Here is a 25,419-nt window from a genome sequence, read left to right as displayed (position 1 = left end):
TTTTTTCATTTATTTGTCTTGTAACACACACTTCCACACCAGTGGGACTCTGCTTTTAACCTCTACTGAGTAGAGGAGCAGGCACAGGCTAGTCTAGAACAATCACAAAGCTAGACACAAAAACGGAAAAGAGGCTATGGAAGGACAAGACTCTCCAGTGGTGGTGACCTGCAAGGTGTGTGCAATGTTTGTTTTCTTGCCTGAGAACAACTTGGCCTACACCTGCAACAAGTGCAAGTTGATCACGCTGCTGGAGGAAAAAGTAAGTGGACTGGAGCGGCGACTGTCAACCCTCCGGGGAATAAGAGAACACGAAGAGTTCTTGGACAGAATGGGGGAACTACAGCAGCAAAGGGCAGACCAGAAGCTTGAAGAGCAACAGCAAGATGAGGCAGTGGGAAATGCTGAGGTGAAGAAAAATGGAGTAGAGGATACTCCTTGGAAAACGGTGACAGTTAGGAGAAGAAGAACTAGACGCCACTCTGCACCAGTGGAAGCGGTGGAGCTGTGGAACCGATTCCAGGTACTTGCAGATGAGACTGGAGGACAGCCTGCAGAGGAAGAATCACAGGGGAACCTGCATGAGAGTGAGCAAGAGGCTAAAGGTCAGTCAAACAGAGGCGATGAAACCCAGGCCTACAAGAAGAAGAAGAGAAGAGTGGTAGTAGTGGGAGACTCCTTGCTGCGTGGGATCGAGACCCAAGTATGTCGCGAAGACCCGTGGACTCGCCAGGTATGTTGTCTCCCGGGAGGACAGATTAGAGACGTGACTGAAAGGTTGCCTGCACTCATAAAGCCCACTGACAGGTATCCCTTTCTTCTCATCCATGTGGGAACAAATGATACCGCCAAGCGGAGCTACGAAGAGATCACGTCAGACTTTGAAGCTTTGGGAAGGAAACTCAAGAACTTTGGGGCCCAGATAGTTTTCTCATCCATCCTTCCAGTAGTTAGAAGAGGGATAGAAAGGGAACGAAAAATACTCCGGGTGAATGACTGGCTACGAAGGTGGTGCCGACGAGAGAGATTTGGATTCTGGGACCACGGGCTATACTTCCTGGAAGATGGGCTGTTGGCTAGGGATGGGTTGCACCTCACAAAGGCTGGGAAGAATGTGTTTGGCCACAGCATGAAGAACTTCATCAGGAGGGCTTTAAACTGAATCCTACGGGGAAGGGAGATGTAATGTTGGGGGTAACAATGGACGTAGGCGCATGCACTGCAATGGAGAGAACAGCTCTGATAGCGCCCAATAATAGTCTTCAGACACAGGTAGGAAGAAAGCCAGACTATGAAGCACATGGTCTTCGATGTCTATATACTAATGCCCAGAGTATGGGAAACAAACAGAACGAACTTGAACTCTTAATACAGGAGGGAAATTATGACTTGATAGGTATAACTGAGACTTGGTGGGATGACTCTCATGACTGGAATACAGCAGTTGAAGGATATAACTTGTTCAAAAAGAACAGGAGGAACAGAAAGGGAGGCGGGGTTGCACTGTATGTGAAAAATACATATCTCTGCACAGAAATACAGGAGGAGGAGCTTGGTAGCCCCATCGAGAGCATCTGGGTTGAAATAAATGGAGCAAAGAATAAAAGGAACCTGGTGGTCGGAGTCTACTACCGGCCACCCAATCAAGGAGAAGACGAGGATGAAACTTTTGAAAAGCAAATAGCCAATGTTTTAAGGAAGCATGATGTAGTAGTAATGGGGGACTTCAATTTCTCCGATATTTGTTGGGAGACAAATTCTGCAAAACATGGCCCCTCCAGGAAATTCCTGACTTGTGTGGCGGATAACTTCCTCCTACAGAAAGTAGAGGAAGGAACTAGAGGATCGGCTATCCTTGACTTGATCCTAACCAACAGAGATGACTTAGTGGATAAAGTAGCAGTTACAGGAACTCTGGGGGAAAGCGACCATGTTGTACTTGAGTTCTTGGTTCTAAGGGAAGCAAAAGCCGAGTGTACTCAAACGCGTACCCTGGATTTTAGGAAAGCTGATTTTAATAAACTCAGAACAATGATCAGTAAGGTCCCATGGCAAGCAATGCTAGCGAGAAAAGGAGTCCAAGATGGGTGGGAACTTTTAAAAAAGGAAATTCTCAAGGCACAATCACAAACAATTCCAACAAGAAGAAAAGGTGGAAGACAACAGAAGAAGCCAATGTGGCTTCACAAAAAGCTTAGGGATGACCTGAAAACAAAAAAGGACACATATAGGAAGTGGAAAGAAGGCCAAGTAACAAAGGAAGAGTACAGGCAGGTAGCACAGAATTGCAGGGATGGCGTCAGGAAGGCTAAAGCGGAGAACGAGGTGAGGTTAGCGAGGGATGCTAAAAACAACAAAAAGGCTTTCTTCAGCTACGTGCATAGTAAAAGGCAGAGGAAAGAAATGGTTGTTCAGCTATTAAATAAGGATGGCAAAATGATAACAGAGGACAAAGAAAAGGCAGAGGTGCTCAATTCCTACTTTGGCTCAGTCTTCTCCCAAAAGAGGGTCTATGACCCCCCTGGCAAAGGCGAAGTACAGGCTGAAGGGGCAGGATTGCAGCTTGAGATCGACAGGCATATGGTCAAGGAACACCTCATTACTTTGAATGAGTTCAAATCTCCAGGGCCAGATGAACTGCATCCTAGAGTCATAAAGGAACTGGCAGAAGAACTCTCAGAACCGCTGTCTATTCTCTTTGAGAAATCATGGAGGACCGGGGAAGTGCCAGATGACTGGAGGAGGGCTAACGTTGTCCCTATCTTCAAAAAGGGTAAAAAGGAGGAACCTGGGAACTACAGACCAGTCAGTCTGACATCAATCCCTGGGAAAATCCTGGAACAGATGATAAAGCAATCCATCTGGAAGCACCTTGACAACAATGCCGTGATTACTCGAAGCCAACATGGATTTGTCAAAAACAAGTCCTGCCAGACAAATCTGATCTCATTTTTTGATCAAGTCACCTCCCTTGTAGACCGTGGGAATGCTGTAGACATCATATACCTCGACTTCAGCAAAGCTTTCGACAAAGTGCCCCATGATATCCTGATGAGCAAACTAGCTCGAAGTGGGCTAGATGAAACAACGATCATGTGGATCCACAGTTGGCTACAGAATCGGACTCAAAGAGTGCTTATCAAAGGGACCTTCTCAAGCTGGGGAGAGGTAACGAGTGGGGTACCGCAGGGCTCGGTCCTGGGCCCAGTGCTCTTCAACATTTTTATTAATGACTTGGAGGAGGAGGTGCAGGGAATGCTGATCAAATTTGCAGATGACACAAAATTGGGAGGGATAGCTAATACTTTGGAAGACAGAAACAAAATTCAAAGTGATCTGGATAGAATGGAGTGCTGGGCAGAAAACAACAGAATGGCATTTAATAGGGACAAATGCCAAGTTCTGCACCTAGGAAAAAGAAACCAAATGCACAGTTACAAGATGGGGGATACGTGGCTCAACCACACTACGAGCGAGAAGGATCTTGGAATTGTCGTCGATCACAAGCTGAATATGAGCCAACAATGTGATGTGGCTGCAAAAAAGGCAAATGCTATTTTGGGCTGCATTCATAGAAGCATCGCTTCCAAATCCCGGGAAGTACTAGTTCCCCTCTACTCAGCACTGGTTAGGCCTCATCTGGAGTACTGTGTCCAGTTCTGGGCACCACACTTTAAGAAGGATGCAGACAAGCTGGAGAGGGTTCAAAGGAGGGCAACAAAGATGATCAGGCGACTGGAAACAAAGCCCTATGAAGAGAGACTGAAAGAACTGGGCATGTTTAGCCTTGAGAAGAGAAGACTGAGGGGAGATATGATAGCACTCTTCAAGTACTTGAAAGGTTGTCACAGAGAAGAAGGCCAGGATCTCTTCTTGATCATCCCAGAGTGCAGGACACGGAATAATGGGCTCAAGTTACAGGAAGCCAGATTCCGACTGAACATCAGGAAAAACTTCCTGAGTGTCAGAGCAATACGGCAATGGAACCAATTACCTGGGGAGGTGGTGGGCTCTCCCACACTGGAGGCCTTCAAGACGAGGCTGGACAGCCATTTGTCAGGGATGCTCTGACTTGGATTCCTGCATTGAGCAGGGGGTTGGACTCGATGGCCTTGTAGGCCCCTTCCAACCTTACTATTCTATGATTCTATAAATCATCCAGAGGTTTGGGGTGCAATATCAGCAATATGCTGATGGCATGCAACTCTAACTTGCTTTTCCTTTTACAAGCCCTGGGGAGGCTATGGAACTCTTGAACAAGTGTCTGGATGTAGTTTTGGGGTAGATGAAGGCTGCAACTTAATTCAGGCAAGATGGAGGTGCTGTGAGTAGGGAAACTGGCCGATATGGATAGTGGGGGCAACCAATTCTAGATGGGGTTATACTCCCCCTGAAGTGTACAACCACATTTGTAGTTTGGGGGGGGGGGTGTTCTTGTGGACTTGGCATTGTCTGTGGAAGCACAAGTGATGGTGGCGGGGGCTAGCAGTGCCTTTCATCATAGGCTGGTGTGCCAGCTGCAACCTATCTAGGGTAAGTGGATCTAACCTCCGTCATGTATACAACGGTTACATCCAGATTAGACTACTTGGAGGAATGTAATGCATTCTTCATGGGGTGCCTTTGAAGATGACCTAGAACATTCAACTGGTGCAGAACGTGGCCACTCAAGTGCTTGTTGGGGCCAGAGAATCAGACCATATTACACCAATTCTGTGCCAGTTGCGCTGGTTACTGGTGTGTTTCTGGGACCAGGCTGGTTTGGCCTTTGCATCTTTAAATGGTTTGAGGCCAGGTTATTTGTAGGACCATTTGTGCCTATACAAACCTGTCCATGCTTTAAGATCAGCATCAGAGGCCCTACTCATTGGCCCACCTTTAAGATCAATGAGACTGGCAGGCACTAGGGACAGGGCCTTCTCAGTAGTGGCCCCTACCTTATGGAACTCCCTCCCAGGGGATGTGTGGTTAGCCCCCTCATTTGCAGTATTTAAAAAGGCTTTGAAAACCTACCTGTTCTGGCCTTTAATGTATAGTTTTATTATGCTGCTGTTGTCTTGATCTTGAATAGCTGGAAACGTTTTTCATAGTAACTGAATTATATTCTAATCTTAGGTTTTTGTATTTCTAAATTTTACAAGTTTATTATACTATATTGTATTTTTATTCTTGTATTTTGTTTGCTGCCTTGGATGGATTAGTCCAGAAAAGCGGCTTATACATATTTAAATAAATAAAAAGGGATGCCGGGTATTGAAATCTGGGACCTTCTGCGTGCAAAGCATGTGCCCTACTACTGAGCTATGGCTCCTTCCCTAAATGGAGTATAGGAACTGGGGAATTCCAAGAAGTTAACGCTGAGGCCATATAATTAGTGGGCTTGGTTATAGGCCTCTGTTCATTTGTCTCATGCAGTGAAGATGAAATTTACTGACAAAACTAGGCAGAGCAACATGTTAACTCCATTCACAACAACGCTTTACTTATACCTGTGTCTGCACCAAGTTCATTCAAGACCAATTCTTACTTGGTTTTCTCTTCTCAGGTACAAACTGTTCTCAGAAGTGCCTAAATTTATTAAAGCCTAGCGCGTTTCTTAATGAGAGCGCCAAGGAGTTTACCTTTTGCAGGTTGCTGAATGCCTCTGAGGAAGGAAAAATTGTTTCCCCAAATGTATCATTCTAACTAAATTTAGACGGTTCTGACTGAGAATGGTTTCTCCCCTGGTCTTGGAGCCTTTTCCTTCTCAGGTACGCACACACACATACAAAATAAATGTGTTCCCCCATCAAGTATGAAGGGAGGATGCATGTATTTTCCACCCTCACTCTGCTTTAAAATACACACAAGATTTTAAAAGTGGATCACAATGAACACACACACACCTTTCATGCCTCCTAAAAATAACGTGGGACTCAGCCCTGACAGTATTTCACAACACCTCCAGCACCTGCCAGAAAGCTGTTGAAAGCTCAAAGCCCTAACGCAGCTGGCTTGGAATGATGGGAGTTGCAGTCCAACACATCTGGAGGGCACCAGGTTGGGAAGGCTGCTTTAACATGTTAAGTGTTTAAGAACCCACTTTTCAAAGGAAAAAAAGCAGGCGAGGGAAAGAGGCGTAGAATTAAAAACAGGGCTTTAGCAATGAAAAACAGTGTCAAGTGATCATTAGTGTAAGAAATCTAGTGAAACTAACTATCAGGTTTTTAGTTCTGGAGAATCTCTAGTTTAAGCAGTAGATTTCTCTGGGGGAAAAACAAGGAAATGCAAAGAACATGGAATTCTCTAGATTTAACAAACCCTGGCTTTAATTTAATCAGATATTGCTAACAAACAGTCCTAGAGGGAGGGGAAAATAAGAAAGAGAGTGGTTCCTCCCAACTGCTTCACCTACTTCATAAACACCTGGAGTGAGTGTTGATTTAGTGTGGGAGCAAAAGGCACCATCCAACTGTTGTGAACGGTGTTATGAAATGCATTGAGCAACGGCAGGTCTTTGACCCGTATGGCAGGCATGAAATACTTTTAAGTGCTACTTTCTTAAAGGTTGGGTGTGCTTATTCAGGAATGCTTCCTTGAATCTCTAATTGGAGTTTCAATAATCTGAGAAGATTGTAATAGCAAAATATGGTGTGGACAAATCTGAAGGGATTCCATGTGTTCACCCACTGGTCAAAGGCTCATTTGGTTCTATCTAGGCTCTCTTTTTTTTTCCTTACCCCTTCCGAATTTGCTTTGATGTAAATATGAACAAATATCTGATGTAAACTTCCAGTGCACAGATTCTGAATAGTGCATTATAACTTTTAAAGTTTTATTCAGAAATTGTTATAGACTATAAATTTTTGAGACACTACTTGACACCTTTTATAACAGGGGAGAATGGGGACACTATTAATTGGAAAATATTACGTTTCCCAGGCAAGTTTGTTTTAGTGCCATGGAGTTTTATAAACCTTAGTATGTTTTATTTGAGGTGGACCAAGATTTCCTTTAATTCATTTGTCATATGCAGGTTTTGTGTGTCCATTCCCCAACCCCCCTTACATATCACACAGGAGAGTGCACCAGAAAATAAGGCTTGAGTGGGCACCATTAAAGAAATTTTCTCTATTCTTCAGTCTGTTAAGCCCTCAAGGTATATCCTGATGGGTCTAAATTAGTGCTTTCAATATGCTGTGTTGCTTAGTGTTGAAACAGTGTGTGTGTGGGGGGAGGGACGACACACAAAAATTCTGAAATAGATTCTTCAAATGTATTTACATAAATATGGATTTATATTCTCTTATTTTTCAACATTTTCTATTCGGGGCACTATTGGATATAAAGATTTTAACAAGGGAAAAACAAGGTTTAAAAAACATTGAATTAGTTGATATTAAATAGTAATCAATGTAATAAAGCTTTATTTGTGTGGCCATAGACCATAACAAAAGGTACAAATACATACACAGTGCAATCTTTTTACAGTTCTACTTAGAAGTAAGGCATTTCTGTGGGACTTAGTCTCAGGTAAGTTGGTTAAGATTGTAGCGATAGACAAGCTTTTTCAACACTTCTAAAAAATACTAAAAAAATGGATAAATAAAAATTACTATAAAGCTCAATCATTATACTCCCAATCAACTGCATGAAGTTTTTGTCTCCATCCTAAACAAAAACTGCAGCTGTCTTAAGAATCTCCCTTTTCCAACTAGCCAAAAAAGAAATTGATCATCAGAAGTTCTAACCAGTGGATATCCCACCCCCTTCCAAAAACAGGCCAAGAAATTAGATATTTAATATTCTTGGCCTAACACTCTACAAATGTTCTCTATCCCTCAAAGTCAAATTTAGAAATGAAATTTGGAATTCATGTTATCAAATTCAGTTGCTAAACATTCGCCCAATTTGAAATTTGTGAAAAATGTTATTCCAGTGCTAGTGTCTGTAAAATGGATTTGTACAGGAGACCTGGGCACTGGCTCTTCTTGGCCTTGTAAGTTCCACACCAGGCCACATGGATGCTGAGGACCATCTCAGGGCTGCTGTGGACTATGCAGTTTGTCCTGCGAATGTTGTGCTACCCTTGACAGAAACAGTACTTGCCTTTCCTCTGGGGTGCCTCCTGCTTGACTACTGAACTAGGAGCATAGGCATGCCTAAGAATTAATCTCCTAGCCACAGAATCAGTTGCTCCAATCCAGCAAGGGTTATCTGTGTTTGGAAACAAGGTTCTGCGTGTGCAGGAGATGTAGATGTACATCTGAATTCATGTTTGCATCTCATTCAGATCCACACTGAAGTGGCTGGCTGGGCCTGTCGATGCATATCCCCACCGACAACCCACTAATTGTTACGTGTGACTTCTTGCGCATCCCTAGGGTTGGATTGTGGGTTCTATATCTAATGAGTCTGGCTGGACTTTTTCTTGTTGCTTTTACTTTTTGTAAAGAATGTCTTGTTTTTATCTTAGAACTGATACGATTTGTGTGTGTGTGTGTGTGTGGGGGGGTCATAATGCAATCACATTTCAAATTGCATACTGGAACTGAGAGTCAAAATTGTATTTTGTCGCAAAATTTACAGAATTCAGGAAAAACAAGTGGCACATCATTGGTCCAATAGAATACATGGATAGAAGATTTTGTGCTAAATCATTTTCTTAAGAATTTGCTGCTAAATGGGATTATCAGGCATTTGCTGCTAATTGGAAAATCAGTATTTGAGTATTCCATTGAAGAATTGTAACCCTGGATACTGCTGTGGTAGATTCCAAGGATAATGTTAAGGGTAGCATTTGTTTTTGTATTAAATACATCCTTCTGATCTGTCATCTACTAGTTCTGCTTCTGCTAGAACATAGAGCCCTCCAGGTGTTCTGTATTCCCTGTATTTCTTTTTTTTAGTTAAGTACCTTCTTGTGATTGTCTTCTTGCAGGTGGATATATAGTTTTCATCGTTTTCAGCCAAGCTTCATCCTTTTCAGCCAAGTGACTTAATAGTTATATATACGGCTATCAATACACCTTTTTATGAGGGAGGAGATCAACCAATGGTCTCAGTAAGTCATAGCAAACTGGTATCCATTTCAGGCCCGTTGATTGCCTCAGCTTCTGTTCAGCTAGACAACACTTCAGATGCTCTTGAGCCTGAGATGCCACCATTAAATCTGCTGCAGGAGTTCAGCAGGGAACAAGAGCCTAACCCAGCCGTTATCTCCAACCTAATTTGCACATCCGAGATGGGTGTCTCGCTGTCTAAGGTAAAAAAGGAAGTGGAGAAACCACAGACTACTGTCTATGAAGCTTACCTCAAGCTACCCAATTTTTGCCCAGAGCTCTCCAGGGACTTCATTCCTACGTTGGAGGAGATTGAGGAGTTCCTGAATGAGAAGATGGCACTTCTCAAGGATGAGCTGAATGACAAACAGCCAGTAGGAGGACAGTTTGAGATAAAATCTGAAATCAACTTGGGCAGCCCTGGGGAACAGTCTGTTCCTGTAACTGCTCTGGATGAAGGCCTCTCAAACTCTGCTCAGGCCAGAGTGGTGGCTGGTGGTACAAGCATACCAGGAACCATGGGGGCTATCCCTGTTGTCCTTCAGATCCAGCCCATCCAAGGTAGCTCATCCACCCAGAGCACTGTTGGTGGTGGTATCAGGGTGGCTCAGTTGGTCATCAAAATGCAAGGCCAGAGTTTGACTGTTCTTCCTCAGGTTGTCCAAAGCCCTATGACAGGCACAGACCAAAAATATGTACGAATAGCCCCTTTGCCTGTGGCGCTGAGGCCTGGAGTTCTGGGAAGCACAAGGAGCATGGAGGAGGCCAAGGTTCCCAAACCCTCCTCTTCTGTCATCCGAGTCCACAAATGCACACATCCTGGCTGCACCAAGATGTATACCAAGAGTTCTCACCTCAAGGCACACTTCCGGCGCCATACTGGGGAAAAGCCGTACACCTGTACGTGGCCTGACTGTGGCTGGAGGTAAGTCTGTGACAATAAGAACTGCCTTCCTAGTAGAGCTCTCCAGCTTTTTGATTCTGTATTTTATAGATCAACTGTCCTGCTTTTAAAATAATCTATTGCTCAATAAAGCTTCTGAGATAAGATGAACTCTCTTGAGGTATTGTAATTGCTTTAATTGTTTTTCCTAGCCAACAGTGCAGCCTTAAACCATGTTTCCTCAGAAGTCGGTCCTGCTATGTTTAGTGGGGCTTATTTTTCAGTAAGTACATTTAGGATTGCAGCCTAAGTAAAGTTGAAAAATAATTTTAAATGTATTGCCTGAACTGAAACACTCACACCAGTGGACGCTGGTGGCTCCAGTGTCAGTCGGGTGGTGAATCCGCTTTGGGTTTCAGTCAGAACCAGCCAGAACTCTGACTGGTTTTGACTGAAACCCAGAGTGGATTCACCGCCCGACTGACATTGGAGCCACCAGCCTCCACTGACACACACTGAGCACAATCCACCAGGAGTTTCTGTACAAGCTTCAGTGAAATGGATGGGAGATGGGCAGAAGCACTTACAGCCAACCTTGGCACTGTAATAACACCATCTGTTCCCTTTTTCAGGAAACAACTCTATTAAAAAATCGCATATTTAGTCAACAGTGAATGACACTGTTAATTGCTGTAATTTAGTTAGTAATTAATGTTATTCTTTCATCTCTCGTCCGAGACTGACTGATACACAAATGCGCGCATGCGCGTGCACACACACACATGCACCAGCGTTGCCATCCTTTTGTTCCCCCTCTCTGACAAGGTTTTGGTGCCTTTTACAGCTGCCTGACAGCTCACGATTAACAACTGATCATTTTCTTTGGGGGAAGGAGCACAGCTCAGTGGTAGAGCATATGGTTTGTATGGAAAACACCCGTGTTTCAATCCCTGGCATGGCTGGGTAGGGCTGGGAACAACCCGTGTTGGAAACCACGGAGAACTGCTGCCCATCAGCACAGACAACACTAAGCTAGATATTTATTACATTTCTATCCCACCTTTCTTCCATCGTGAAACTCAAGGTGGCTACGTGTGTTTCCCAGGTAGTCTCCCCTCCAAGCACTGACCGGACCCAAACCTGCTTAGCTTCAGCAAGGTGGCCGCCTCATGTGCCTTCAGACTATGCCCTGGGACCAGATAGACCAGTGGCTGATATAAGCAGTGGTGCAGTGGAGCCACAACCTGTACTGACACAGTACAGGCCCTTCTTGACTAGCAGGGATGCTGACATCACCTGCCACCCCCCTCAGAATTCCTTGTTCCCGCTGAGCTTAGCTGCAATTTTCACAGTAGCTGTGGGAAAATGAATTGTCCCAGAAAACTCCCCAGAGAGCTTCAGCTATGGGGCAATATAGAAATGTAAGAAATAAATAAACAAACAAACAAACAAATAAATAAATACTGTGAGCTATCCATGTCATAATGCAAAGTGTTTTGTGGTGGCCTGATCTTGAACGGGCCATTCAGAGGCATTCGCTTTACAAAAAGACCCGCTTCTGGTGGAGATGAGAATTGCTAGAACTGGTTTGTTGATATGGATCAACAGAGCTCCTGGCATTTTTGGACTCTTCTTAGGGGCATGGCTATGGGGATAGTCATGATGACTATCCCCATACTTCAAATTTACCGCCACACGACTGACTATAAGGCAAATTCCTGCTTTCTTAGCTGCACAGGAAAAAGCCTCACATGTTGAATTTTTGCCTGTTGACATGCAACTGTGTAAAGGTATAGGAGCCCTGCTCTGCTAGGAAAAAAGGTGGTAACACTAGCCTCCCCACCCCATGGATTGTGTCCAACATACTATTTCAATGGCTGCATGAATAATTTTGCTTCCGGTGTTTCTGCTTTCCCCAGAATTCCTTCCTTTAGTAGGTTGGCTGTAGCCCACAAGCTTCTGTGCCCAGGGGTGCCTAGTCGATATCCCACAAACAAGCTCAAGAGAGCCATATAGCAGCAGGGTGTTACTTCATTTATACGTTCCCTTTATGGCGCTCTTTCTCAACTACAAGACACATCTCCTGGGGTGAAGTTTGCAAAGCCTTGAGAGACAGTGTTTGTGGGTGTGCCTGCTCCACATGTATCTCTTTCTCAAGCAGATGGTTTTCTTTAAAATTTAAAAGCCTCCAGCTGTCATAGCGGAGACTTTCAAACTGTGGAGAGACTGCCACAGACGAACACGCAATTGCCTGAGCTTGCAAGAAACTCTTGGGGCTGTGCTATTTATCTCAGTGACTGCTTGTGGTAAGTGGAAGCAGGTGAAAGGCCTATCTTGTTTTCAAAACTGGATGTGTGCATTCAGAGCTTTTCTACACAAGGCATTTATTGTGCGCTCATGATTCCTTACTCATGGCTGTTTATGAGTTCTTTAGACAATGTCGTGATCCTCCAGTTTCTGTTTTTTTAAGAACGCTTTTGTGGGGGGTTTTAGAGCTGGGAAAATGGGGTATTGTTTCTGGAAGCGAAAGAAACGGTATTTTCCTACATGTGTAATTGTTATATTCTGCTATAACACAGTGCCACTTAGAGGGTATGTAGCAGAAAAGCAGGAAAGGAAAAAGTCTTTGTGCAGAGCTCGGATCTCAATTCTGTGATGAAACCAAAAGCAGATACAGCAATTAACAGCCTTGTGTAGAAAAGCTCTCAGTCTCCAAGGGCACCAAAGAGGGGAGAAGGGTAGGGACTCGAACTATCTTATCACCACCACCACCACATCAGCCCAGACATGTGCATGTCTGCTGCTGCTCTCATGCTGCCTGGAAACCCTGCCTGCATAGGGGGAGAAAGGGAGGCTGGGTCCTTTCGGGAAAGAGCAGAGCTCACTGGCAGAGTGCATGCTTAAGATTCAGAAGGTCCTGGGTTCTATCCCTAGCATCTCCAGTTTTTGTTTTAAGATTCTGGTAGCAGATAATGTGAAAGACTCTGCCTGAGAACCCGGAGAGCCACTGTCAGGCAGAGCAGAGCAACCTCCCACAACTGTGTGGCCCTCCAGATGATCTGGACTACAACTCCCATCAACCCCAGCCAGCATGGCTGGCCATCTGGAATTATGGGAGTTGTAGTCCAAAACCTCTGGAGGGCACCAGGTTGGGGAAGACTGGAGTAGACAATGCTGGTTTACATGGACAACTAGTTTAACCCAGTATAAGGCAGTTTGCGTCTGAAGCAACTGTTGGGGTGTGGGGGAGGAAGGGAAGGGAAAATATAGCTCAGAAAGAGTGCATGCTATGTTACAAAGGCAGGACCCTGCCCTCTCTTCTCTGCAGTGTCTGTGGTGCGAGGGGGGGGGCTTGGATTCAGAGGAAGCTTTCTTTGAGCCAACAAACATTTCTATGTGGGGGGAAGCAAGAGGTGCAAAGCAGCAAAAAGAGTCCTTCCTGTAATTCCTTGCAGTTCACCGTCCATCTTGCAATATCAAAACATCCTAACAAAGCCCAAGAAGGAAGGAAGACTCACCAGCATAGATGAACGGAGTGGCCTCGTATTAAGCACCGATTCCACGTAGGCTTTTCATCAAAAGGCTGCAGAAGTTTCAGGGAAGGTCCCGAGTTCTGTGGTAGTGTGTATGCTCTGTATGCAGAAGGTTTCAGGTTCAACCCCTGGCATCTCCAGTTGGGGCCAGGAAAGATTCCTGTCTGAAACTGCCAGTCAGTATAGGCCAGAGGTGGGAAACGTGTGGCCCTCTAGATGTTTTGGCCTACAACCCTCATGTTCCCTCGCCACTGGCTATGCTGGCTAGGGCAGATGGAAGTTGTGGGCCAAAGCATCTGGAGAGCCACAAATTGCCACCCCTGGTGAAGACAGTACTGAACTACACGGAGCAATGGCCTGACTTGGTACAGGCAGCATCCTATGTTAAACTAAAGCCACAGGGGTGGGGAGCAGTAACGGTTTACTTTTCCTTATCTGTAAGAGCAAGGGCAGTGCTCGGCTTTAAACCGTTTGGCAAACTGTGATTCTTTACTACAGCCTTCCCCAATCTGGTGCCTGCCACATGTGTTGGACTGCGACTCCCAGCATTCCCAGCCAGCATGGCCAGTGGCTGGGAATGATGGGAGCTGCAGTCCAACACATCTGGAGGGCAGCAGTTTGGAGAAAGCTGCTTTAATACAAGCGGCAACAAACTGCATGGCTCTCCCCCTTGCTGCTGTGCCAGTCTAAAACTCTTGGATGGTCTGTAGTCTAAAAACGGCAAGCTATCAAAAATCATGCTCAAGAGCAGGGGTGCAGTACTTCTTTCAGCCTGAGGGCTTCTCCAAAGCATTCTCCAAATGCTTTGGAGAAGCATTTGGGGGCCTCATTCCAGTGGTGGTAGAGGCAAAAGGGGGTGGGTCACTATCAGAGGCAGTATGCCTATGTACACCAGTTGCTGGGGAAAATGGGCGGGAGGGTGCTGTTGCACTCCTGCTTGTGGGTTTCCCATAGGCAGCTGGTTGGCCACTGTGAACAGAATGCTGGACTAGATGGACCCTTTGTCTGATCCAGCAGGGCTCTTCTGATGTTCTTACGGGCCCAAAGGCAAAAAAGGCAGGGGCAAATGTAGCACCATATTTTACCTTAAAGCTCTTTACTGACAATAATTGAGCCTTAGAGTAGGCATTTCAGCCTTTTAAAATGGGGGAAAAACTGCACAGCTGCTGGAAAACCACCAAACAATGGGTGGTTGAGGGATGGCGGCACAGCCACTGGGGGAAGCCTGGAGGGGTGGATTTGTCCCCTAAAGATTTGCTGATGCGCTCCTGCGCAAGAGGGTCCTGTGTGATCTTGGCTGATCTGCTTCCTTCCAGCTTCCTTGGCTGTAATGACCAGAGACTTTGGAATGTATTCCTGCTAAACTGCAGCAACTCAGTATTTTTTCCCCCTTGGAGCTCTGGTAAATGTATTAGCAATCTGTTTGATCTCTGCAGTGCTTTGTAAAAGCAGACTCCTCTGCTGCACTAGATATGAGCTCCACATGCGGATGGAGAGCGGGGGCAGATGATGGTCATAACAAGCTACTGACGCCACATTCTTTTGTGCATTATGGATAAGGTCTTCTAATGGCTCTACCATATGTTTGGGTCACCAGGAATGCGCTCTTTTAATTTGAGGTCTTGAATTCTTTTCATGCAGACTCTCTGTGTCTTGATGATACTCTTATCTAGTTTCTTGGCTGTCATTTCCAGTATCAAGGCACTAGATTTTACTGTAGTTTCCCAATAGCCCAATGAGGTAGAAGAGATCTCATATCCACCACTGAGTAGCTTACTGAGGGTCATACAGAGAAAGCAGAGTATCAACCCTGGATTCTTTAATTCCAGGTTGGTGACTGCAAAACTTTTAAAGAAATCATACATTTGCCCTTACTAGATGCAGACAGTTCTGAAGCAAGCTGAACTTTAGATAACCTTCCTCGCCTAATGGTTTCCCCCTGCTGGAGAAGCCCTGTTGCTGGTTTCTGAACAGGATCAGAGCCCTCTCCCCTTGGAGAAGAAGATAGGATGTGAAGTGGGGAAAGACCAATTTTTCTAGATACCTAGCAGGAGAGGATCTTAGCCCCTCTCCCCCACCTGAGTGGGCAACAAATGGAAAGTGAGATTGAATATAAGTATAAAGTGATGCACACTGGGGCAAAATATTGTAATCAAATATTTACTGGTAGTGACTAACAGGAAAGAGACCTTGGGGCCATTGAAGATTGTAACTCCTTTATGGAAATCTAGTGCTGGTTCCAGGTTTTGGGGGGCCCTTGGGCAAGACATCCTCAATGGCCCCCCCCCCCCCGCCTCAGTGAGTTTACCTTCTCACTGCCAATTGTCACCGGCTGCTATTGCCCCTCATCCTCTTTCTCATCACTGCTACGACTTGCTTGCTCGACAGACTGAGAGCCAGTGAGTAAGCAGGCAGTGGCATCTCCTGCTCCTCCTTCTCACCAGCACCGTTGCCTGGGCCAGAGTGAGTCACAAGTGAACAAGCAGGTTGCACTGGTGAAGAGGAGGAGCAACTCCAGGGGGCTCTCGTGAGTGGGTCCCTGCAGGGGTGTGGGCCTTTGGCAAGTGCCCAATCATGCTTACCTTTGATACCAGCCCTGCGTAAATCTATGGCATGGCTCCAGTTTGAATGCCGTGGACAGTTCTGGTCACACCATCTGAAAAAGGGTATTGTATAACTGGAAAGGGGGCAGAAAAGGATCAAATGGTTAGAACATCTCCCTTGCCTATGAAGAACGGCTAATGTGGATGATGCATTTTAGTTTAGGAAAAAGACTGTTAAGAAGGTGTATACATTTATGCTTGTGGCTTATACATTTATGAATGGTGTGGAGAAAGTAAATAGAGGGAAATTGTTCTCCATCCCTCAAGGTCATCCAATGAAATTGATTGGCAATATATTCAAGACAAACAAAACAAACTTGCCCAAGCAGGGGCCTCCCAACATTCTGGAGCTGGCATGGCACCCTATATGGGTAGGCCAAAATATAGTTTGAAAATGGTCATGCCCATTACTTGTTTAACTTTTCTACCACCGAGGGGTGTTAAGAAAGGACAGGTTTGTCAGCCTAACATCTTTTGCTGCTTTAGGTTATTAGTATTTTCTTTTTGAATATACCGATTGAAGAGCTAGAACAGGCACAGAAAGGACTGACCTTAGGGTGGCTAAGTTCAGATACACTTTGTACTACATCAGACCAGAGGTCATCTACCCCAGTGTTCTCTGCTTTGGCAGACAGCAGTCCTGTATGGTCTCAGGAGAGGCTTTTCCCAGTCCTGCTCACCAGCTGAGAATCCCTGGGACAAGCTCAGACGTGGGAGCAAACAAGATGGGCTTTTATTTGTGAGAACTGAGGGAGACCTCCTGCCCCTTCAGTTCCAGTTGAACTTATGATTCCCAAACCATCTGCAATCATTGGACTACAACCAGGGTGGGCAACTTGTGGCCCTCCAGAAGTTGTTGGACTGCATCTCCCATCATCCCTCAGCATTGGCTGTGCTGGCTAGGGATGATGGGAGATGCAGTCCAACAACACATCAAGGGCCACATATTCCCTACCCCTGGTCTATAGAAACCCTTGCTTCTTTTGATTTGGATTAAGAAAGTACTTTGCATTTACACACTTGTGCACAGGTGTACTTGCATATTTGGCTATGGCTTGAGCTGTATTTTATTGTAGCTGGCTTATTTTAATTTTTTTTTGGTCAATGATAATTGTGGTCTGAATAATTTGTTACATTGGAAATTGTATGTTTTATTATTGTAAAACAGGCTTGGGAAGGCTGCTGTCTTGAAACGTGGCTTAGAAATACTTTGAATAAATAAAGACGTAAATTTGAAGCAGATAAAATGCATGCTTCAACATGTGTACACATATTGGAATGCTGTGGCCAGTTGCAGCTCTCAGTTGCATGTACTTGGTCAAATGGGCAGTATTACCACTTCAAATGTAACAGTATATCTCACACATGCATACAAAGTACTTTCTTAATTCATAACATATGAAGTGGCCCTTAGTCATGAGCTATTTCTTATGGTTTGAAGTTGTAGAGCAGGAGTGGGCAACTTGTGGACCTCCAGATGTTTTGGCCTACAACTGACATGATCCCTCACTGTTGGCTATGCTGGCTAGAGCTGATGTAAGTTGTAGGCCAAAACATTTGGGGGGCCACAAGTTGCCAACTCACCCCTTTTGTTGAGATTTTTGTCAGCCCATAGTTCCTGGGAAAATTGGCAGAAAAGACATTATTCCCTTATATTGGGGTCAGAACCTTTTATCTGTGATGGATGGGTCTGAAGCCAGGAGTGGGCACAGCCAGAGCCAAAAGTGGGTGGGGACACCATTTTTCCCCTCTCTTTCTGCCATCCCCTTTTTTCATGCTTTCTCCCTCTCTTTCTGACATCCCCTTCTATCCCTCTTTCCTTTTTCCTCCCTGTCCAGCAGGCTGCCAGGGAGACCAACAGATTACCCTTGCCAGAGGTCCAAATCGATTGCTTGCAGAGGGCTTTTAGAATTAGGCCAAGAGCCATAGGTTGCCTGTTCCTGCATTATATCTTTCCACTCACAGACACCAGTTGGGATGAACAAAGGGGCCTACAAAAAATAATACTAATTTCTGGTTGGGGGCTGCTATGACTCTCAGTAGATTGGCAGTGAGATCATGTCTGTTCTGTTCCTGAGTTATTATGTAACATTGTAGAAGTTTTGCTTCCTTCTGATTCTCTGTTTTCCTCGCTCTAAATAGGAAGTATTTCACAAAAGCACAAGGATTTTGTCAATATTTGTCAAGGTCTTTGAGTTCCTTTGTTGGAAGGCACTACAGGAACTCAATGCAAAGGCTTATTGCCATGGCCAAAAGCTGCTGTTGTCCTATGTGTGTGCCCTGGTTCATATATGAAAAGAAAAAAAAAGAAGGGAGAGCACCAATAACAAGGAGCAATAGAATCTCAGAGATTCACAAGAATAAAGGACCAGCATAATGGGCCATTACACTTTTATTCTTGTGAACCCCTGAGACTCCATCTCTCTTATTCTCTTGGTTCATATATGACACTCCACATGTATGTGTATGTTCATACTGGTTCATATGCTCCACCACCTATAGAATCTTCATGCTGGAGGCCTGTGTGAACCGGTCCTCAGAATTGCACCACATTACAAAGACTCATGTCTACACCTGTTTTCTAGTCTTGCTTATATGTGGCTTGAAACTATAAATAGAAAGCACGATTTTAGACGTGGAAAACACTGGATGCTTGAGATTTGAAAGAGAACGACACCTGCTCAATCTGTTCTACATCTCAGAACCTTCTCCTATATATTGTGGTTTGTCTATGATGATGCTGGGTGAAAAAAAGGTCTCCTTGATTCGCACAAATGTGCAGTACACATCTCCTCTTTTGTCTGGCAGGTTTTCCCGCTCGGATGAGCTCTCTCGCCACAAACGCTCCCATTCTGGACTCAAGCCTTACCAGTGCCAAGTGTGTGAGAAGAAATTTGCCCGCAGTGACCACTTATCCAAACATATGAAGATTCACAAAGGGTCATTCAGTTCGGGAAGTCGGACAGCTCAGGGTCGTGTGGGTAGTTAACCCTCCTTTTGCTGTCTTGCCAAAAGAAGAATTCCAATTGAGTCAGACGACAAATGGAAATATACAAGATTGTTTTCCTTTGGGAGAGGAGGAAATAAAGAATTAACTTGTTTAAAGTCTATGGAAACCCCAAAGCCTACCTCTACCTAAACTGCCTTACAATCAGGGCTAGCCCCCAGGTCAAAGTTTCTGATACTTGTGAACTCCTGCAAAAAAATAATAATTACATTTGAGGGGAAAATGTAACAATTAAGGATGCTGGGGTGGGCAGGGTGAGATTCTCAATTTTACATATGCATTTTGGAATAAGGACTGCTTGGGCATTTATTTCTAATGTTCCTGCTATGGTGTACATGTGAGGTAATATTCAAATATTAGCATTTCTTTTTTGGTTAGCCATCTATCTGATCACTCGATCACTGACTCTGAAACTGAAATGAACAGGAGAAAATTAATTTGTGTTGAAATATCACCATGTGAATGTTCACTAAAATTGCAAAAGCAAGTCTCAAAATCTAGACCTCTGATTTCAAAATGAGGAAATCACGTTTCTGTATGAATTCCAAGATCCTGCTTTTAAAATGTGAGCTGCACTTTCCTAAACCCCATTATTTTGCTACAAAAAATGGGTTTCGTAGCCTTCAGCATAATTTGCTATGATTTTAATGGTTTGTCCTTAAGGAAATGAATTTCATCTTGGATTACTATGATTACTTGTTATCTTGGCCCTTGTAGACCCAATTTAAATGCTTCTTCTGTGAGCTGTAGGCTACCAGTGCCTGAGAATGGTACCCAAGATGAAATGTGTGCACATGTTGCGTTTCTTAGAGGAAGTGTTACATGGTGAGAAATGTACTCTCTTTTGCTTTTGTAATAAGGCAAGCAAGGACATACAGCACGTAGCGTTCTGCACCTAGCTACATGGTTCACATGCCTTTCACTTAAGCTCATTTTGATCATTGTTATTCCACCAGAGCCTTATATATCAAAAATGGTTCTAGTGCAAAGGGGTTGGGCTTACTTTATTTACTTTTCATATCTGATCACTTCCCTTGTATCCATGCAAGGCAGTACCCAATGAGCTTCATGGCTGAGTGAAAATTTCAAACCCAGGCCACCCAAGTCCTCTGTTCTAGCCATTGGCCACACTGCCTCAGGCAAACTTCCATCTGACAATGTTTCCTTAGTTAAAACAGCATAGTCTTGCGGTACCATAACAATGAAGCAGTGTATTATGGCATAAGCTTTGTCATTTTGGCTGCCCCTAACATGGCTACTCCTCTGGACATTGATTCTTTAGCTCCACATTCAATGTTGTTTATATGTACTCTGCTGCTGCAAAAGAAAGGGATCTTCAGCTGGGCAAAGGGGAAGGTTCCTTTCTGCAGCCGTATTTGGCTACTACAACATGCCTTGCACCTACAAGGCAAGAAGCACAGGGAAGCAAAGCATGCATGTCTCTGTTCCTTTGTTTCTTATGCATCTCCAGCTTGTCCTGATGCACTGGCCAAATTCCTGCTGGAAGATGAGAACCACAGTCTACCAAGTGTAAGAGCAGCAGCCTGCACTTATGCATGTTTACTTGGAAGATTGTGATTCCAAGATGTGTACATGATTGGCATACTTCTTGTTGTTGCCTGCCTTGGATGCTGAAGGCTCCTTCTCCTTGAGGCACCTTCTTTTTCAGTACATGCCAGCCTGGGTGACTCACACCACCGCCTTGTCCCTTGCTCCAGATTCCTGTACATAAGAATTCTATTTGCACTTCAGCTTCATTATCCCACATTGTCCTTTCTCAGTCTCCATCCAGGGCTCCGAACGACTGTATAAAGCAGTACTACCGCCATTACTCCTCCCACTGAATGAGCTTCTTTTGGCCCAAGTCACCAAAAGAGGGGTTTTGAAGCACCTCCTACGGAAAATTGCACGATGGCCATCTTAGCTATTTAAAGCCCCCCCAAAAGAACTCGTGCTCACAGGTGCAGAAAGCCAGGATTCATGCCCAGCCATGCAGATAGATATATTTGCATATGTCACAGTAGAGGAAAAACAAACTTAAATCAGCCTTCAAGCCAGCAGAGGTACTTGCCAACTGCAGCATTCTTTCTGAAAGGAAAATGTGTTTAGGCAATCCGTGTGATTCCCCACTCCCCCTTACTTCTTTCTTCTTAGCTTTCATATGAATAAGATGGATGATTGTTTGGCTAGTTGATCTTTGAGGACTTGTTTATGTAGCAATAATTTATCCTGGGGTAACAGCCTTTTTTCTCACTTTGGGCCCTGATTAACTTCTTGACTATGTAAATAAATTATACATTCAAGAAGTTAATCAGAGGTTGATGAAAGCTCAGAGTCCACAACCTGTGGTAAAATCAGAGACTCCCCCCCCCCCCAACTTTGCGTAAGCAGTCATGTATATACTACCAGAGTTGATATCTGTGGTGAGTAAAACTGCCACTTCCACAGACTGAGTACCTGTCACTGTCTTTTTCTAAAATTAGTCTGCAAGGAGATATGGCCAAAAAGCACTCTGGATTTCTATTTGGATAGACAGGGTGGTTATTTCAGGATAACAATTCTGGGCTAACAGACCTGAGAGAACCACCTCTGAGTGTTGACTGCATGAGCCAATCTCCAGATGAGCTAACACAAGTGTCTCCTGATAGCATAATTTAAAAGAGAAAGAAACTTGGATAAAACTGGCATGGCAACTCCTTTTGCTGTGGCAGGGAGTGAAAGAAGCTTTGAAGAGAGAAGCAAGCTGGCCTTTAATGAAAGAAATGTCTGGTTGATGGAAGCCATTTTTCAGATGAAGACAGGATGTGGTACACTTAGGTGACACTTGCTTCATGGCTGTGTGTATCACATTTTAGGACAGTCAAGGCTGGAATTCTTGGGACATGTTCGAATTACCTGCTTACCTGCTTTAACTTTGTCTTATATTTACATTAACACATATTGGATGGCAGTGGGGCGGGGGGAGAATGACTTTACACAATGGCTGCTGTGTATTCTCGTGTGTGTGACTAATCCATGCACTTGAATTACTTTGCAGCACAGGAGTTCTCTGTGGCTGTGGAAATGGAAGCCCATATGACTGCAGAAACCATGTTGTTTTATCGTTTCCAGCTAACCACATAAAACATCTTGTATGGATCAGCCTTTACCAAATGCATGATGTCCTGTTGAATTATTTGGAGTTAGAAACCTTAATTTTTCTCATATCTTTCACCATTTCACAGATGAAAAAGGGATACTTCTTTGAATGTACATCAGGGGGCAGCGGGTAGGGGATAGGCGGAACACCGGGGGATCACAACACCACACAATTCAGACTGCATATATGGTACAAGCAGAATACAACAAGGCAAGTCAAACACGTAATACACATGCATGGACCATACTGTTGAGTTTTTATACAATTTAGAAGATATTTCTCTAACAGGCGGGGGGAAATTAAGGCATACGGAAAACTGACTAGCACATTGACAGTGAAGCCTAGGCTAAATAAATGAATAATCAATCAATCCTTAAGAAAAATAACCATCACTGGTTTGTCACTGTTTTAGGAATAAGTAATATGGCACTGTCTGCTCTGTGCCATGCTGTATTAAGCCCCTGAAATCCAAATTTAGAATAATAATAACAGTTTAGATTCTAAACTTCAGCACAAAGCATATGATGCTGCTCAAAATTCAAAAGGACAATCCAGTGCAATCCTATACCCACTGTGAGTAACACCCATTGAATGCAGTGTGTCTTACTTCTGAGTAGGCATTTATAGGATTGTATTATAACTGTGCAATCCTAAGTATGTTTACTTGGATGTCAGTCCTATTGAGGTCAATAAGACTTAAGGCACAATCCTGTGCATGTTTAGACAGAAGAAAGTCCTACAACTCCCAGCATTCCCCAGCCAGCATAGGATTGTGCCCTTAATACCTAGAAAGTTTGTTTAGGATTGCAACCTAACAACAGCAACAAAGAGGGGTGGGAAGAAGGAGACTGATTTTGAACAGCACAACTGACATTTAATGGGTTTGTAAGCCACCTTGCAGACCAATTGGGCCAAAAAGTAGGGTAGAAATATTTTCATTCATCATTCTAATAAGCACATTTTCCCCTCAGCGCCAGATGTTTTTAGGAAGCTGCAACACAACTACCTTTCCCATTTCACTCAGGGCCAGCCCTAGCTTTAAGCAGAGTAAGTCGGCTAATGCTGTGGGGAATGGCAGTGAGATTTTGGACAACAGAGCTGGGTCCCCCATATTACCTAACTTACACCCCCTAAGCTAGGCTGCTGCCCCCAAATGCAGTGGAAGACGCTGTCCTGTCACCAGTGTTAAAGTAAGATTTAACTGCCTCTCTGGTCAATTTCTGTGTATGGAATGGGAAAGGGTCACTGTCTTGTCCTTCACCTCAGGCAGCAAAATGTCTTGGGCCAGCCCTGCCTCTGATCTTATCACTTTAATTGTTCTCCTGTTTCTTTCTCACTCACCACCCTGTTCTAGGCCAATGTCTGGAATATACTCTTACCGTGCTTATGAACCTAGTATCCATATGTGATGTCATGACAGCCTTATTGGGTGCAAATACTCTAATGGCTGGCTGTGGAATGCTGGGGATTGTAGGACTTATTTCTGTCTAACTATGCATAAGATTGTGCCCTTATTTACCCTAGATTTATTAACCCTAGATTTAATTGCATACCTCCCCTTATTTTCATACATACTAATGTCATACACAAAGACATAGCGTTTTGGTGATTATTCATGTACCAGAGACAGAAAATAATTAGAAACAGGGAGAAGACAGCAAATGAACTATACAGGGAATAATGGGGCAAAAAATTAAAACAGAATGGGCAGCCATTACTGAAAACAGCCAGGCTTAATTTGAAACATGGTTCACTTGGGCTGAGACCCAGAATCTTGTTTACAATCTCTGGATTTGTGATGTATTTAGAAAATTGTACTGAGCATATGAAAAGAACAAAGGTCGCCATGTCAGCCATAAGAAAAATTCCAAAATCCATGTAAGTGCAACACTTTTATTAGGCCAACTCAAAGGTCAGCAAAAATGTGTACATTTTTGAGATCACCAGATCGCTTCATCAGGCAAGAAGTTATAAATGGCGGCGGCGGGGAAACGGAAGGAAAAATAGCCTTTTCACCTCCTGTTCAATAATTCCTTGGGAGAAAGGTAGTGGAATAACACAATTTAAACTCTTTATGTGTTTGCTGCCCACACGCTGTAGTGATAAACGTCATATTGCATGAAGTGAAATGTCTGTTTGTAAATACGCAAGTGGGCATATTCCAGAGATCCATGCACAATCACAACATCCAGAGTATGCCCAGTGCATGTCTGCCAATGTCTCTTTCTCTCACACTTTATTGAATTTGCTGCTGGAAAAACTTGGTATATAGGTGGCAAACATGCTAGCATGTGAAGTGTGCATCAGCTCCAACTTCGTATGGATTTGTCTGGATTGTATCCTGTTTGAATTCATCTGGATTGCACCCAATCATTAAAGAAGCATGGAATGAAAAACTGAGTTCAGAAATGAGACTTCCTGTCTGCATTGTGCATCTTATCTTGTCTTGGGTGTGTAACCACTGAGTCAGGTCCCCAAAGGATAGTGAAACAAGTTACTTTTTGCCTTCTTTTTTCAGCTTTTCCTGCAATCTCTGTATCTGTTAGAACTTTCAATTTTCAGACATTTATACTTGTATTAATGTAGCCAAATCAACCTTCTCTCCGTTTCTAACTTTGCAGCAGGACATCCATCATTCATGCTCTACCTGTTCTACTCTGCCTTTGAGGTGGGTATCTGTTGTGTTATTTACTATTTGTAAACAAAGAAAAAATGGTTGAGGAGAAAAACAAATTAAAAAGCAACACAGGTCTCAGTGTTTTATTGCAAGCATGATGAAATCATTCATGACGGCCCTTGCAGTCTCTGTCCCTCCCCCCACCCCAACATGACTTGGTTAATGTGTTCATAGGATAGCTGCTGCTGGGGGGCAAAGTTTGTTTGGAACATACATTTACAAATAACATCTGGCGATGCTCGATGTTAGCAGTCTTCAAATCTTTGCCTTTATATATGATACATTTGATACGATATTGCTTCTCTGAGAATATTGTTGTTGTTCAGTCGTTCAGTCGTGTCCGACTCTTCGTGACCCCATGGACCATAGCACGCCAGGCCTTCCTGTCCTGCGCACTCTCCCGGAGTGTGCTCAGGTTCATATTCATTGCATCGGTGATGCTATCTAGCCATCTCATCCTCTGCCGTCCCCTTCTCCTTTTGCCTTCAGTCTTTCCCAGCATCAGGGTCTTTTCCAGAGAGTTTTCTCTTCGCATT

General features: G+C 44.1%; 1 protein-coding gene across 3 annotated transcripts in view; it reads left to right on the top strand.

Moving 5' to 3' along the window:
• The window catches only part of LOC146348501 (Krueppel-like factor 15), a 29,953-nt gene extending 5,356 nt beyond the window's left edge, over positions 1-24,597 (top strand). For 2 of the 3 annotated variants that reach the window (XM_084853284.1, XM_084853285.1), the window contains exons 3-4: positions 8,921-9,966; positions 18,869-22,217. In XM_084853284.1, coding sequence (XP_084709410.1) covers positions 9,035-9,966; positions 18,869-19,049 — 1,113 coding nt within the window. In that variant the 5' untranslated portion in view covers positions 8,921-9,034 and the 3' untranslated portion in view covers positions 19,050-22,217. Of the gene's footprint in view, positions 1-8,920; positions 9,967-18,868 lie in introns of all 3 variants that reach the window. The other variant, XM_084853283.1, reaches the window with a different exon arrangement.
• The last annotated feature ends 822 nt before the right edge of the window (positions 24,598-25,419 follow it).

The sequence above is a fragment of the Heloderma suspectum genome, chromosome 4 (assembly GCF_057233095.1).
Source record: "Heloderma suspectum isolate Gila_16-S chromosome 4, 16-S_ref, whole genome shotgun sequence".
Taxonomy (NCBI): domain Eukaryota; kingdom Metazoa; phylum Chordata; class Lepidosauria; order Squamata; family Helodermatidae; genus Heloderma; species Heloderma suspectum.
Note: the sequence above shows the minus strand (reverse complement) of the source record. Positions and strands in the feature narration are given on the sequence as shown.